Below are 16,395 nucleotides of genomic sequence, written 5' to 3'. Positions count from 1 at the left end.
GGTTTGTGTGAAGCACAGCCACAACATCATCCACAACGCCAAGCGTGCCTGTACTCTGGCATCCAACAGACAGGAGCGGAATGGAAAAAGATTCTGGCTTGGAGCGAGGAGGAGCGGGTTTTTGGGGACGTGAATTCGCTGCCCTCGGCCTCGTGCATGGTGGGATGCAAAAAAGCCTCCTGGCTGATAGTTGTAAAACAGTTTGATCAATTGGCACTCTTAAACGCGGCAGAAGAAAGGTCGATAACAGGTTTTGTCAAGCAGGTCTGGTGTAACGTGACATATCAAATGTCTCAAAGGAGGAGGCTGGCCATGCACGACAGGGCAGGGTTACATCGTAGGCGAGAGTCCACAGCATCCCAACCGTCCAGGTGCTTCAGCTAAGAATGTTGAGTTGGTTGACTCCAAGGCGTTCCTTTCGACGAGCCAGCTTGGGTGGAAGGCACAAGGGCAGGTGATGGGGACGTCCATGCCAAGTGGCCATGACTGTTGCCGCCCGCTGGCCATTTCTGGGCACTCGAATCTGGCGCTCCTGATCTGGGCACTCCTTCGCGCGCAGCCGCAGACCAGAAAGGCAATTGCGCTTGACTAGATGGCTGAGCCCGAAAAACAGCACTGCTCCAAGAACTCGAGACTGGAGCGTGTTGGTCGTGTGCAAGTGCGGGCCACGCCTGCGCCGTCAAACTGAGATTCGCTCCAAGGTTCATGGCAGCACTTGTCGCCATAACCTCCGTGGCGTCCAATGCTGGCAACCATCTTGATTCAAACAAAGCTGAGCGCTGTTGATGAGGAAGCTGCAGTACCTGTCGAGTCTGCGGACCGTCTGGCTGTTGTTGTTGCTGACCATGATATAGTTGTGGTGGCAAGTATGGCTGTGGTTGTAGTTGTTGCTGCTGCTGCTGCTGCTGCTGCTGTTGAAGTGCGTGCAGCAAGTATTGCAAGGATGGAGACCGAGCATCAAGCGACCCAGGGCCCACCTCTGCGCGTAATGGTGTCATAGCTTGTTGACTGAGCATTTTGAACAAGGCCGTGTTCCCGTCGTAATGGTGTCCAGAATGTACAGGAGCTGCGTGCGGCGGGTGTTGTGTTGAGGCTCCGCTTTGCGCGTCATGCTTCTTCCTCTGCTGCTGCTGCTGCTGCTGCTGCTTGAACTTGTGCTTCAGAGGAATGATATCCGATTTGATCCGTTTGAAGCTTGGTCGATATGGCACAGCATTGACCAACAGGGCTTGCGGTGCATCCTCAACGCGCACTGAGAGCAGGGAGCTAAGCATGCGCTGCTCGGAAATCAAGGATGAGCGCGTGCGATGTCCCTGGAAAGGTGTACGATCCTAATGCATGCATGACAATATCAATATGAGAGGGAGCAAGCAAATGCCAATTCGTCTGAGAAGAGTTGCACCAGGCCGACTCGGCAATAGCAATCAATGCCCCGCCCCCTGCAGTGCGAAACTCACAACTGAGCGACCAAGTCCATTGACTTCTGTCAGGTTGGGCATGGCATATTGCGATGAGGTGGGCGCTGCTGAAGAACGTGACGCGCGGGAACTCTGACGCCCGTGTCCATCCTGCCAAGTTCGTGCCCTGCCGCTCGCAGACAGAACTGTGCTCGCCGTCTGACCGACAACATCGCCCATTGTAGGGGGCAAGGCGCTGGTATTTGAGGCTTGCGCCGTGCATGATGGGTCCCCACGTACCCCATCGGGCGCTGAGAGGGCGCTGGTTGACGTGCTGGTCAAAGTTGTGGGCGGTGGTTCGCTATCTTTGGGCGTTGCTTCGACCGCGTCTTGGGCCAATGCTGCGGGTGACTTGGAGGGAACGGTTCCCGTTGTTGATTGTAACGGTTTCATACCGGTAGGCACATACGCATGCCCTTCCGCGACACCATGCCTTCAAGTTGGTAGCCACGACTGAGTTGGGTGGCTCGAGCGCCGTGTTGACGCGCCAGATTGGCGTGACTGTGCAACCACACAAGTTCACAATTAGCTGCATGTGGGGTCACCTACCGTTTGGTTGGTTGCCTGCGTAAGAGGCAAATCATCGAAACGCTCTTCATTCGCTGCATCGACTAACCTTTATCAGCTCGTCAGTTGCAGTGGCAATGGAGCAAGAAGAGGGCTACGGAAAGGAGCGCGGTGGGTGCCGTTGTGAGAATCGGCTGAGTTGCAAGCTACCTTGCAGCTGTTTCTCCCCACATGTATGCACTCAGATGCAAGGTCTCTGCTTCACACACCACATTGGCGTCGTGCGCGCATGCCAGTCTAAACGTGGCGTTCTGCGGCTTTGAATCGAAGATCAGTCGAGAGGAACTGAACTGACCGTGGCTTTGGAGACCACAAGAAACACCGTTAAGTTGGGCTGCAACGTGGGCTTGATACGAGTAATCCCACACCTGATATACAACGTGTTTTGATCAGGGCCGGAAAGCAGGGTCAATGAGAGTCCAGGCAAGAGTTGTGCCCAATGAGCTCTGTGATGATAGCATCGTCGCGATGATGAGAGTGTCATCCAAGATGCACGTCAAACACTTGATTGTTCTGACCGGGCGTGCTAAATGGAATGGTGCCTTGGCAATCGATGAGAAGGCAGCCAAGGGTACAGATACAAACCTGACAGGCAAAAGAACTGCGTCGTGAGCGGGGGTGCGCTAAAAGGGGGGGGGGGGGGGCGTGGTGAACAAAATGGCTCGTGATACCACAACGAGCCCGAGCGTCCCGTTGACAGCTGGTCACTCGTTCACGCACATTCACTTCTCGTTTCTTTGTCTCTCTGGATGAATCGTCTCACATGTCAATAATTTTCCTCTAAAGAAAAGGCAAGTTTTGCTCTTTCAGTGTTTTTGCCTCTGTCTCTTCTACCTCAAGCTCTCTTTGTCTCTCTGTCCCCTGGCTCTGGCTCTCTCCCTCTCCGAGCAGCAGCTTGTGGACTGCTTTGGCTATTGCGGCAACAGGACTGCAACGATGACGATGCCTCTCGACCCCTCGACCTCTCTCAAACTCTCTTAAACTCTCTCAAAGTCTCTCTTTCAAACTCTCTCAAACTCTCTCAAACTCTCCCAAACTCTCTCAAACTCTCTCAAGCTCTCGCTCTCTCAACTTCTCATCGGAAACAAGAGTGACGCATCACTCGTTTACGTTTTTGTCGTTGTTATCGCTTGGGGACAAGAGTGAATCGCCACACCACAGAGACCAGGATGCAGGGATGAGGAGGAACCACATCTGAAGAGCATCGTCAAGCCGATGCATTCGCCTCTGGTCCAGGCAGTTTCGTCATGAAGAAGTGTTTCGCAATTCGCATCCCGCTGCGCGCCCGCAGCAACCTTGCAACTTTTTATACCAAGCACCATGAGGTAGCCCTTGCACCTTGCTTCGGCGGCACAGCTTGCATTGTGGTGTTCGTGTGCCAAGACCCAATACCAATGCCGCCGTCAGATCAACCTGCCAAAGCCGCCCAGCCTCGTGCACCTAAAAGCTACTGCACGCTTGTCTCTTTTGTTTTATTCCTCTTTTGATTAAAAGTGACATCATTGTAAGGTTTTGCTTTTGGAAAAAATGACAAGGACCCATGGGTGCGTCATCCTGTGTAAGCTGCATCCTCACCCATGTACATTTTGTGGGGCGTTTTGTTTGCAGCGTCGCAGGAGTGATTGATGTATGGCATGAGCAAATTGTGGGCAATAATGAACTCACGACCACAACCACGACGACACGACCGGCAGGGCTAGCAAGGGAGCGCTTGGCGCTGCAGCTCATAGCTCATGCAACCTCAAACAACAGCAAAAACCACCAACAACGAGGTATCAGGTTTCGTCACTATGGACTAGTAAAGAGCGCGGAAATATAACAGGGCCACAACGCTTGCATCACCCAAGTTTGTGACTGCTGCCACAGGTGATTAGACGCCATTGACATTCTTGCTCTGCCCCACATACCACAAGCCCAGCTTTTGAAAGCGTTGCCGCTTTGCATCAGCACCAACGATAAAGTTGTTGTGCACAACTGCAAGACGACACGATAATCCCGCCCAGCCAGGACAGACAGGACAGACAGCCAAGATGATGAGCGCAATCAGCCATGGCACACCGGTAGCCACGTTCGTCCTACATACCCGTGGGTTGCTCCGGCTGAGCACTACGCCAGTACTTGTCAAAGTAGAGTGCGCCGCTCGGAAACTTGCGGTCAGGCAGCGGGCGAGTTGGGATTTGCTCCCGGTATCTGCTCAAACATGCATGGGCCGTCGATCAACACTTGCTCCCGCATGGTCATGCCGCGTGAGCAGCGCAGTACTCACTTGCGATTGAAAATGTCGTTAAAGACATACTGGTTCACCGTCACGCCTTGGGCGGCCTCCAGAGCGCGCCGCCACTCGTCTAGAAAAGCCATCACCGGCTGCAAACCCGATCGAAGATACACATGTGAGCGCAAAAGTGATGAATGTGAGCGCCCAGGCTCACCCGAGCCTGTCCCCACCCTAACCCCATCCCCACCAAAACAAAATTAAATAAAAAACAAAAGAAAGAAAGAAAGAAAGAAAGCCGCATCACTCGGCCCACTCTGCTCACCCGCTTGCTGCGGAGGAACATAAAGCCGGTGCACAACATATGCCAAGGATCAAAGGTCTCATCTACAATCAATCAGCCATTGCCATGAGCAAGACGAGAGGCAGTCAGGGCACATGGGCCAGTCAGCCAGCCACCCTCGAACATGCGCACCCAACCAAGTACTGACCCTCTTTATCGCTGGAAATTTGCATGTCATATCCCGCCTGGAACTGATGATATGGATTCTCGAGCCACACCGTGTCTGTATCCGTGTACAATACGTCAAACCCCATGCGCAAAATGCCGAGAAGATAGCGCGGACGCCGGCCCACAATTTCATTGTACTGCTTGCTGGCATAGCTAAAGCCTGTGCGATCGGCCACATCGGCGCCGCTCCTGCCGCTCATGCCCTGCATCATGGTACGCAAATTAGGCAGAACAACCCGGTGGGGATATCGTGCGTTGAGGCGCTGATAGGAGGTGTAGTCTTCAGCTATGATGATAAAGTTGTTCACGCCGACCCGCGTCATGCTCATTAGCAAATTGGTGGCAAAGTCCACAAAGCCGCTGGTCACCGTCATGACGGTCACGGCGTTGTTCTCGCTCACGTGCTGCAGCAGATTGTGCATGGCCTGCTCGTCCGTCAAGAGGACGGGGCGATCCGAGCCTGACGGGGACTCGAGCTGCCGCACACATGTCTCGTAGTCGGCGGCGTTGACGGGGCACACACACATGGCCCCGTTCAAAGTGTCTTGACAAGTGGCATGAGAGGGGCAGGGCCCGTGCAGACACAGTGCAATCGGATCGCCGTTGGCATCCACTGCAGAAGGGACGTCCGGAAGCTCCACCGTGTGCGCTGCACTAGCCAGGGGCGCCGCCACCTGTTGCTCGTCCGTGTAGCGTCGCGCCAGTAGCGCACCACTCGGTTGCACTGCAAACTGATGCTGCTGCTGCCAAAAAAGAGCCACGCATCGCCGAAAGGCAGCCGTCAACGAGAGGCCGTCCTCAGGATTGAGGCGATAATCATATAGGGTGGAGCGGCTCAGCGATTGCCCCAGCCAGCGCGTAAACTGAGCACGTGAGCTGGACGACAGGGCTACCCCGTCCAGCGGTGGGATGGCGCTAATGACGGGGCGTAGCTCGGCTTGCTCAACTCGAACCTGGTGCCGAGTGGGTAACAGCGTGGCACCGCCCACGGGAAGGGTGCGGCTGTAGCGTTGCAGGGTACTGCGAATCCAATTTGTTGCCAAGGGTGATACCTCAAGCCCAGACATCACAAAGAGATCAATCTGACTCGACTCCACATCGTCCGGTCCCGCTGGCCAGAGCGCACCCAGGCTACCCGCCGGGTCGCCCGTGATGCGCCGGTCATCTGTTTGATTAATGCGGATATATCCGTGGGCCCAGCGCCAACGCTCGAGGCTCTGTAGCGCAATGGTACAGTCGGCGGCGTCGCCGCGCACCAACACCACGTCCAAGTCTGCCGTCTGGCGTTCCACCGTCTCAGATGCCAGGTGCTTGAGAGTGTGAACCAGGAGGCCCGCGGGAAGCTCGCATGCATGATGCAACATGATGCGCAGGGGTGTTTTGGGCCGCGCAGTGCAGTCACGAGTAGCACCCACGGGACAGCACTCGAGCCCCGACGGGCGCACGCGCGGTGTCATCTCTGCTCCACATACCTCGCGGGCAGCCGGCGTCCAAACGCGCTCACCTTCGTCAACTACGTTGAGATCGTTCACCCGCAGTTGGCGGATGCGATTGACCCATTGTGCACAGGGAAGCGCAAAGCGCGCCCCTGTTCGTCGCGTTGATTCGGCATCGGCGCTGAGGGCCCCGGCATGCGAGTCTAGAATGCAAGCTTGGCCAGCCGGAGGGAACAGCGCCAGCAGATTTTCCACGCTGCATAAACTTTGGGCGGCCAGATCGAGCTGCTGCATGCCGACCTGCCCAGAGGCCCGAACGGCCGCGGCCGCGGCCAGCTGTTGCCAACGGGATATGCTGGCAACCAAGCCACCGCGCGCCTGGCATGTCGTGTGTGCAAAAGGATACATGGAGGGCAGCTCAATATCGCCGGCTCGATGGGCAAACGACGCCAGACTGGCGCCCACCAGGGTGGCATCCGCCTGCAGTAATCGTCGAGTCTCATGCAACCAAGGGAAGAATCCATCGGGATGGACGGTGCTCCCTGCCGGAAGAAGGGCCACGGCATCGGCGCTGCCAGCTGCAGACGAGTTGAGGCCATGGACTAAATCGCCCATGAAAGCTGCCCAGCTGGAGATGGGGGACGGGAACACGGTCACCTCGACGTCGGTCTGTTGCTGCGCGCGGTAAGCGATGGTGTGCGCGGCTTCTGGGTCATTGGAGATGACGTGAATGACTGGGGCCGCGCCAGCAGGATTGGCTCGCAGAATGGAACTCAACGTGAGTGCCAGCTCAGCTTCATCAAGGGGGCACGCCGTCACGACCACTGGCACGTTGTCGCGGGTGGACTGCCATCTGATTTCACCCGATGCATCCTTGGCGCCCGCCTGGCTTTGAAGGCGGCGCGGGGCACGAGCCGGTTCGGTTGGGCTGGGGAACATGGCGTTGAAGAGGAGCATGACAGCCGCGAACCCCATGAGACCATAGCCGACCCACATGCCCGTGGTGCGGACCGCATGGCCACGACCAAGCGCCATCCCTTTAGATGCGGGGCACGACCTAGTTTCGATACGTTCTCTGAAGGACGCAAAGCGACTGTGAGACTGACGACGCTCACGGAAGGCCGATACCACGAGGCCGTGCAGAATTGAAGTCTTTGGCAGATGCTGTTGTGAACAGAACAGCGAAGGAAGCTCACCTGTATGCGAAAGACACCAAGGGCTACAATCGAGTTCCAAAGCAGCCCAAACAAGGAAAAAAAAAAAAAAAAAGGTGGGGGGGTCGCAAGCGCTTGCACTGCACTGCACTGCACTGCCAAGTGCCCCTCGTCCTTCAAATTCGGCGACAACGGTTGCGGGGTGGATGAACAACACGCATCAATGCCAGACATCCATCGCAAGCACGTCCGCCCAACCATGCCTCCATGCACGCATGCACACCTCTGTTGTCAGATTTTGATGGAACACCGGTTGTCTACAACAGATGTTCTTGACACATGTGTTTGCGGGCCGCGAGGAGTGTGTTGGACTTTCTTCTCGTTCTCGAGTGTGTGTTCCAGTTGAAGATGGCAGCGCTATTGGGGGTGGCCACCGCGGCCTTGCGCCAGAGCGCGTTGAGCAGCAGCAGCAGCAGCAGCATGTCTAGCGTGGGGCTGGCTGTCACTGCGGCGCCTTTGTATGCATCGTTGCGCCAGGTAAATCAAGCCTTTCGTGAGGACTATGGTTTGACAGACTGAAAGGCTTCGTGTGACCTTGTGCGCCGGCTCACCGATGCATCGCCCGGCTGGCACTGTGCAGAAGTCCTCCAAGGCGCGCACGAATCGCCGGACCAAGCCCAATAACGAGCCGCGTCTCGAGGTTGTTCTAATTGAAGGCGTCCATGGTATGTAGCGTACGCCTCAACGAAGCAGGTGATGCACCTTGGGATGCGCTGGCTGATGCTGGAAGTGTGGTGCACTCCTCTGTGTTTCAGGCTTGGGTGGAGCTGGTGCGCGGGTACAAGTGCGCCGTGGCTATGGCCGTAACTTCCTCATTCCCCAAGGCAAGGCTGCCTATGCCACCCCAGCCAACCTCAAGCAGTACTTCAACCCGGTTTGTGTCTTGCGCCCATCTCAAACCTCTACCGCCCGTGCTAGCGCGACCTCTCGCTTGCAATTTTGTATTGCTAGCGCTATCCTCATTTATCCCATGCATTGACTCTGTGACTCTTGCCTCTGCCTCCTCTTTTGAGCCAGGCAGCCGCCACAAAGGCCATGTCCCAGCGCTCAGACCTGACACAACAAAAGGTGCGTTGCAGACATTCTCAAACCAGCTGCAAGCCTGCCAGTCGCGCGGGCCTTGGCGTAGGCCTTGGCGTAGGCCTTGGCGTAGGCCTTCGACAGCACACACCACACACCCAGTCATGGCTTTGCAAGCAAGAGCACTCATGCAAGTGCATCCTCGCCGTGATGTCCCTCTTGCTGTAGATTGTCAAGCATCTGGAAACCAAGCACCTGGTCTTTCGTAAAGCGCAGAGCAAGCCTTTCCAGATTACACCTCAAGACATTTCACAGGCCCTCGAAACACAGGTATGCCTTGCGCACGTGTGAGCAACCATGACGCGCCGGCTCATGTCGGAGCACTTCTCTTGTCCGTCTGCTCACCCCCACCACCTGGACTGCTCTCTTCTCGTCCTCGTAGATGTGGATGCAGGTCCCTGTTGAGCGCATCGAAATGGAAAACTTGGCAGCCTTTGGTCCACACCACGTCACAGTACACGTGGCCCCTGACTCTGCTCATCGTCTAGCCGTCGACATCGTTCCCCATTAATCAAGCCCAAATGCACTGCCAAGGGCCTGTTTGTCCCTTTCGCTCATTGGATCTAGCCTGACCCTATTCTGCCTTTTGCAGCCTCGTGCTGTTGTTATGCTTTTCTTCTTTTTGCTTTTTTCTTTTTCTTTTTTTTTAAACTTGCTCTTGTGTGAGGTGGTAGTTGTCGGAAGCATCTGTGTGCCTTAGGTTGTCCCTGAGAGCTTGAGTTGTGTGTGTGTGTGTGTGTGCGCGCGCGCGCCAAGACCTCGAGTGGACAGTAGCGAAGCCGCACATAGTGCGCCTGCACCCTCGCATCCTTTCAGAACAAATCGATACTCCTTATGTGCTTGTCATCTCAAACACCATGCGGCTCAAGCTCAAGGCACCATTTTTGTTTGCCTTTGCGCGACAGCCTCACACAACATAAACGCTTGTGACATCGTTGACTTTTTTTTTTTTTTGCTCTCTCTTAATCTCTCTCTCTCAAACCAAATCATCTCTCTCCAATTCATCTCTCTCTCTCTCTCACACACACACACACGCATGCACTTTGCTTGTCATGCATTTGTGCCTGACAACGATCTTTCTCTCTCACAAGTGGATGCATGCACACCTTGCCTCACGACGTCGGACGCGGCAGCCGTCGCTGGTCAAGGGATGCCGGTCATCTGCCTGTCATGTGGTGTGGTAGGCTGATGCAGCCGGTATATCGCCACCATGGCACCATTCAACAGTTTCTCGTCTTTGCGCTGCTCCTGACTATGGTTTTGAGCCATGCACCAACGGACACGATCACGTTGTCACGAGGCCCAGACATCCCACCCCAGGCTGAGAGGCTGGCTGACCATCAAGCTCAAGTCGTGCCTCGTGGTCCCACTGGTTGGACGCTGTTTCTAAACCATGCCGTGCGTGACTCGCTCCCCATCGCACCTTCGTTCTCAATTCACATCACCACCGACCCATGCCTATGATTTCTTCACCTGGTCCACTCTTGTCCATCTCGCCGTCATGCACAGGAGCACAACCTGACGGCTCTCTTGCGGGAACACTCGGCCATTCTGGCGCCCAACTTTATTCTTGAGCGCGTGACTGCGAACCACAGGCGCATTCAGCATCCCCGGCCCGCCGTCACCCATTTCCATGGCGTCTTTCAAGGTTGGCCCCGCTCCGTTGTCCAATGCACCGGCCTGAAAGAGCTTCACCGAAGCATTACCCCACGCCTCTTTGCTCGATGAAAACTGAGTTGCTGTGTTGTTGTTCTTGTTTTTTGCCTCCATGGCCCCTTAACCAAGCCGTGGTCCCAGCTGTCCCTCCTCTCATCCGATCCTGCGACATGTACGATAGGCCACCCCGACAGTTATGTTTACGCTGATATTGACCCGGTCACGGGACATCTTCGCCACGGCTTTTATTGGCTGAACCGCACTTCAAGCACGGACATCCATCATCTTGATCGCCTCCCGATCACTGCTGAGAGGGGCACCGATACGCCTCGTCAACTTGTGCGCTTTTCCCGTGCAGCTACCTCATTGCCTCACGCGATGAAGTGCCCTCTGCAGCGTGCCTTGACGCTTCAAGATCAGCTCTTGGCTCACAACAACCAGAGGTATCATCCATTTGGCTTGCTCTTGGTCTTTACCCCCAAAACGCCCATCTGCCAAGATTTTCATCCTCACGTCGCTCCCATGGCAGCACGCTGCCACTGCACTCGGATGTAAACAGTCATCGTCGTCGTGCAGGCCTCAGTGCCGCGCAAAACACGTGCATTATGCGGCTGCTCGTCGACTCACGCTACTATACACAAGCTGGCGAGGACATGGCCGCAGTGGCCAGTGATGTTATTGCTGTTGTCGCCTACGCCGACGCAAAGTTGGTGTCAAACCTTGATTGTTGTGTCTGTCATTGTGGGGCTGTGCGCGCGATGTGTTTTGCAAGACGCATGATCAGCCCTTCTCACCACCACCGGCCCTGCATCACACACGCACACACACACATACCTCTGCAAACGAGTAGCATGCGCCGCCAGCAATTCAAGGAGTACTCCAACATTGGACTGGCTGTGGGGGGGCTCGTAATTTTTGATGACCCGAGCACCGACCCGTTCTACAAGTGCGTCATGTCGTCTCCCAACTTTGCTCCGTGTGTAGGCTCGCCCGTGCTGCCACACTCGTGCTCATGTGTGTGGCAACTACGATGGATTAGGCCTGAGACGTGGGACGTGTCTTTTCTACTGCAAATTGTGTCCACTTATGACCACAGCGATGTCTGCTTGGCCCACCTGTTTACCCACCAAGGTCCTCCCGCCCGCGCTCATTGGCCCCGCGCCACCAAACAAACCGTTATGTCACCCAGCACAGGCAATCTGACCTTGATGTGGACGCTGCACCCCACGGCTCGACAGATTTTGACGACGGCGTCCAAGGCCTCGCTTTTGTAGGCAGCAGTGGTGGCACAGGTATATGTGCCGGGTACCAAAGTGAGTGCTCCTGCTCTTGCAATTTTAAATGGAAGCTGGCTGGGCCTACCTGCCTCGAGCAGCTGCACCCGTTGACTCGCGCCGTCCTTCCACGACGCCTCGCCTCTCATCTTGTCGCACCTCATGCACCTTATCGCATGCATTTGATACCCAGGCCAACCGGACCGCTGGCTGAATGTGGGTCTAACAAGCAGCCTCAACTGGGGTCAGCCGGTCCTGCGAGCTAGTATGTTTAGGCCTGGTGTTCCCCAGCGAGCCTATTGATCGGTTCAACTCGTGCTCATCAATGACATTTGCGTTATCAGCCATGATGCTGACCTTTCAGCATGAAGTCGGCCATAATTTTGGTACGAATGAGTCAGATCGACGTCAATTCTCCGCATTGAAGCCACGAGTGCTCACCGATTCCACACGGGTCTTGAAGGCTGACATCCACTGTTTGTGACATCATAGGTAGCAGTCATGACCCTGAGACAAATGAGTGCATGCCTAGTAAGCCAAAGCCTGATGCTGAGCTTAGAAGGCACAGCAGCTATTCATGCTTGTTTAAGCTTGGTCCCTTTTTCCCCTCCTGTTACGCACCGCTGGACTTCAAAGCGGGGCTCATGCATTTGCATCCATCTGCTTCTCGTCTAGTCTCAAGCAATGGTGGCAGCTATGTCATGCGTGCAGCTGCAGTCGATGGAAGCCAGCGAAACAACGTGGACTTTTCTCCTTGCTCGCGAGAATCCATGGGCAATCTGCTGGCTGCTCAGGTTCTTCATCGCTCTTGCGCTCGCCTTTCTCGACCTCATATGTGGACCTGCAAGCGTATGTCTGATGGACAATAGCAAAGCTCAGTGTGGTGCCTGTGCCTGTCCAACGCAATGCTGGGAGCAGGGCGGCAACTGCTTTCAACCTCTTCCTCGGGCTATTTGCGGTAACCGCGTTTTGGAGCCTGATGGACCAACTGACGGTACGTAGGAGAAGACGGAACCTGAATCTCGGTGCTCAAGCTCGTCCCTCTCCATCTCATTAGCTTCCTGCTTTGTGAATGGCATCAACCCGGCCATTTTAGATGCCAGTGACGATGAGGAATGTGATGAGGGCTATTCTGGAGGGACTTGCTGCACTTCTGATTGCAAGCTTAAGGTTCTGCTTTTTTGCCGACTTTATCTTTGAGGACTCTAGGCTGGTCGCCAAATGTAGCAAAGCTCATCTGTATCGTGCTGATGGCAACACGCTAGAGCGGCGCCACTTGCAGCGACATGAATAATGGTTGCTGTAACAGCTGTCAAGTTGCTGCCTCCAGCTTCAAGGTGTGTATGCATGGCCTGAGAACTCTTGACTGCTCTGGGGTGGCTGCGCATGGAGGAGTTGCAACAACCGCCCACTTTGACCACTTGTGCTGCGCCCCACCACCAACAGTGTTTTGACGCTTTGAACCTGGACATATACTGCCGGAATGACAGCTACTGCAATGGCATCTCGCCGGATTGCCCGGAAGCCCCACAAGTAAAGACCCCGTGCCTGCAGCCCCCCGTCACCGATAGACTAGACGCCGAGCAGGTCACGGACCACGCTTCACGCGGTATTTGACAAAACTAGAAATCCGAAGGATCCGAATGTGTAAATCGGGGGCGTTGTGTGGCTGCCAGTGAGCCTAGCGAGCGGTGCCGCCCCTTCTGCGAGTTTTTTGGGGCAGAGCCTTGTGTTTGCTCGGCCACCGCCTCACAGTGTGTTCTCTGCTGCAAGGTATATCTTGCAACAGCTATCTCATGAGCTCAAAGCGAGCAAGATAATTATGATTTGATCACCTCCCTCTCTCTCAACTAACAGTTGCATGTTTGCATGCGTCTCCCTTGCCTCGCCATGTAGAACGACCCGACTGCCGACCCTTGGTGTCCTGCAGGCACAGTAAGCTGGAATTACCATGCCCAAGCCTCCGGCGCATGCGTTCATGCGGCTCTTATATTTGTCCAATGATGGCCCTGACTGCCAATACAGGTGTACGCTGAGCGCACCCATTCCGGAACTGGAACGACAGCCTCCAAGTGCTTTCCTGAGGTTGGTTTGTGCTCTGACTTTTCTCTTTTTCTTTTTCTTTTTCTCTTGCTCGCTCGCTCGCCTACGTCTATTTATTTATTTATTTATTTATTTTGTTTCCTCGTTGCACCCGTTGCGCGCAGGGTTCAATGGGCTGGGATGAGAGTACGACAGTTGTTGAACCACGACGGCCTTTTCTCGCCACCTGTCAAGATGCATCTGTGGTGCGTGCGCTGTCCTCACCTGTTTCGCCGCAAGAAGCACCCCTTTTTACGACTCTTTCCTGGTCTTTGAACGCTTGATATTTCCATCTTGCACGTCTGTTTTGAATTTCCAACGCGCTTGCTCCTTTGCATGCCCGGGAATTGGGGGCTCTTTGCTTTTGCTTCCCGCCTATGGTTTGATAGGTGCTCAACCAAGCCCCATTCACAGATGGTGGTGCTGATTTCTCGGTCGAGGCCTTACGCCGCTATCCCGGTTCCCCCTGTGACCAAGGGACATGCTCTGATGAAGGACAATGTGTCGACAGCAGCGATGATTCAGGAGATTCCTTCACCAACTTGGTAGAGAGCATTTCACTGGCTGACTTTCAGCGTACGTGTCGGGACCATTTTGTTACTCACGGCACGCGCGTGCATTCGAGGATTCATCATCATCGCTGTTTCATAGGCTGGGTAGAAGAGTACACCGTTATCTTTACATTCGTGATCGTTTTCGTCGTTTGGTTCCCTGTGGCATATTGCCTTGCGCGTCGGGTCTGTATTTCGTGGCGGGTCTGACGATATGCCGTGCTGCAAAGGCTGGCTGAGATGCCACGTCTAATGTTGTCTGTGGTGGGCTGTAGGATGCACGAGAACTAGCCGAGTTGCAAGCAAAATCGCAATACATTGCCAATCAACTTGAGCTCCGTCGGCGTCGCAACACTATCGCATGGAAGCCAGATGTAGAAGCCCAGCCCTGGCAGCGTAATCAAGTCACGCCTGTGCCCTCCACACAGGATGTCCGTGACGTTGACGCTTACACACAGTCGTCTTATGATGGCCCATCGCTGACAGTCCCAACACACGGGCAAAGTTACTACCCTCTGGATGAAGACCTTGATGCTCCCATTCCTACAAACATGGCCCCGCCGACGGTCTTGCCAGGCCGCATGCGTTACTCTGATGCCTCCCTGGCAACCGGCCACCAGCAAGGTGGCCCGGTCTATTCCGAAACCTATGTGTGAAGCTTCAACAGCAGGAGTCTGCCCAGTATTTGCACCGCGTCCTTTTGTTTTGACTGACTTGTAATGGATTGTTATCCTGCCTGCAATTTGAAAATTTAGAATCGATTTTGCGCTGCCCCTCTCCCCATTGTTTCCTGGCAAAAAGAAAGCATTGTGTCAAGCAAAACTGTTCAAGACACCGTCCAATTACCCCACGTCACTCGGTGACAACTGAACCAAATCATATATCCCTCAACGAGTCGATACAAGACCCTCCACATGCCCTTCAGCGTGTTGGTGTGCTTGCGGCTAGAATAGAAATGAATCAGGTCAAGGATGAGGCAACGGAACCAACCACACGTTCGCCCACCAAGGATGGTAGCATGGACGAGGTCCCGTGTCGAGATTGAGAGGCACGCTGATTTGGTCCGCGTAATCCGCGTGCCAGAGAAGATGCATGGGGCGCACGCGATCCCGTCTCCTTGTTGGCTCGGGGGCGCGGAGCGTTGGAAGCAGCTCCCAGGGCTGACGACAACGGCGCGCCTGTGATACGTGGAAGCAGGTTCATACCACGCCTAGGAGCTGATGAAGCCGTCGAAGGCTCGGGGTGAGCCGTGGCGCGTTGGGAGGCTGTCTGTTGAGCCCGATGGGCTTGACGCGACGCCGCAGGTCCGGGCGCTGGCCTTGCGTGACCGGGTGTTCGTGCCTCACGGTGACCGTGTCCTAGCACTGTGGGGAGCTGTGGATCAGCGGCGTGTGTGACACGTAAAACCCGTCCTCGTGCTGGCTGAAGTGGCACTCGGCGCCGTGGCTCACTGCTCGGCAAATGTAATTCCCGCGGCTGATCCCTGCTCTGCTGCCGTGACTGCCCAAGCGTCATTTCTGCGGACTCGACTCCACGCCCTGCATGCGCGCCATGAATCTGCAGTACGCCCAGTCCAGTTTCACTGGAAGGCGCATGGCGGCTGTTTGGAACCATGGTCTGTTGTGAGGCACGGCGATTTTGTGCCGCTCGGTTTGTGGAGCGCCGCCGCAGACGAGTGGACGAACGTCGTTCTGAAGCCACGCGGCTAGCGTCAAGCATATCCATGGCCACTGCCGTCAAACCATCGACGGGACAAGCATTCCGCTGCATCGTGACATAGGGGTCGATGCACGCCTTGTGAAAGCGATGGTGGCAAGTCAACTCCCGACATGGCTGGCGAAGCTGCAGCGGCCGTGCGCAAATGCCACAGGACAGTGGCTGCTGGTGATTGAGAAACATTTGCGAGCTGCAAGCATGTTCAGGGCATGCTTGCTCGAGCTGTGCCACCGTGGGTAGCTGGCTGACGGGTGCAGCTTGGTCCAATAACAGGAGCATGTGATAGTCGTCGTCGGACAGCTCGCGTTGTTGCAAGCGCTCGATAAGGGCAGACGGTAGAGCTGCCCGAGACACCAAGCGTGCCGGCCCTGCAGGTTGTTCGCGCGCTGTAAAATTGTGTTCGTGATGCAAACCGCGTTCAAAACAGCTAGCACAAAGGTGGTAGCGCTTGCATTGAACGCAGCGGTAACAGGTCCCCTGAATAGGCGCCACAGCACACCCTTGGCAGGTAGTGCCGCGATGGAGCTGCTGGCGCTGTGCCCGCACATCGCGGCGGCCCTGACCATCTGACACGCGGTGTCGAATTTCATCCAGTGTACCAAAGTCGGTCCGACACAAAGGGCAGGATGCCACCTGAAC

The 16,395-nt window shown here is 55.4% G+C and overlaps 3 protein-coding genes across 3 annotated transcripts; 1 reads left to right on the top strand and 2 right to left on the bottom strand.

Annotated features, from left to right (window-relative positions):
- Window positions 1-376: 376 nt before the first annotated feature.
- MONBRDRAFT_24569 (uncharacterized protein) lies at window positions 377-3,218 on the bottom strand (the record flags this gene model as incomplete). The annotated part of the gene is made up of 9 exons (XM_001744817.1): window positions 377-634; window positions 804-911; window positions 978-1,331; window positions 1,698-1,808; window positions 1,853-1,958; window positions 2,007-2,068; window positions 2,320-2,392; window positions 2,610-2,647; window positions 3,135-3,218. 9 exons carry the CDS (start codon window positions 3,216-3,218, stop codon window positions 377-379), a joined length of 1,194 nt encoding a protein of 397 aa, XP_001744869.1.
- Window positions 3,219-3,894: 676 nt separating this feature from the next.
- On the bottom strand, window positions 3,895-7,819 carry MONBRDRAFT_24568 (uncharacterized protein; the record flags this gene model as incomplete). Its single annotated transcript, XM_001744816.1, has 6 exons — window positions 3,895-3,998; window positions 4,108-4,214; window positions 4,291-4,388; window positions 4,562-4,623; window positions 4,728-7,402; window positions 7,677-7,819. 6 exons carry the CDS (start codon window positions 7,817-7,819, stop codon window positions 3,895-3,897), a joined length of 3,189 nt encoding a protein of 1,062 aa, XP_001744868.1.
- Window positions 7,820-7,950: 131 nt separating this feature from the next.
- MONBRDRAFT_24567 (uncharacterized protein) lies at window positions 7,951-14,696 on the top strand (the record flags this gene model as incomplete). Its single annotated transcript, XM_001744991.1, has 22 exons — window positions 7,951-8,062; window positions 8,153-8,271; window positions 8,415-8,465; window positions 8,646-8,747; window positions 8,860-8,931; window positions 9,178-9,265; window positions 9,383-9,657; window positions 9,987-10,125; window positions 10,530-10,839; window positions 10,984-11,079; window positions 11,173-11,264; window positions 11,372-11,446; window positions 11,601-11,672; window positions 11,752-11,793; window positions 11,900-11,938; window positions 12,277-12,401; window positions 12,673-12,744; window positions 12,854-12,994; window positions 13,433-13,492; window positions 13,879-14,065; window positions 14,141-14,226; window positions 14,316-14,696. 22 exons carry the CDS (start codon window positions 7,951-7,953, stop codon window positions 14,694-14,696), a joined length of 2,736 nt encoding a protein of 911 aa, XP_001745043.1.
- Window positions 14,697-16,395: the final 1,699 nt, after the last annotated feature.

The sequence above is a fragment of the Monosiga brevicollis genome, genomic scaffold, assembly GCF_000002865.3.
Source record: "Monosiga brevicollis MX1 MONBRscaffold_7 genomic scaffold, whole genome shotgun sequence".
NCBI classification, from domain to species: Eukaryota; class Choanoflagellata; order Craspedida; family Salpingoecidae; genus Monosiga; species Monosiga brevicollis.
This window is presented reverse-complemented; position numbering and strand designations above follow the sequence as displayed.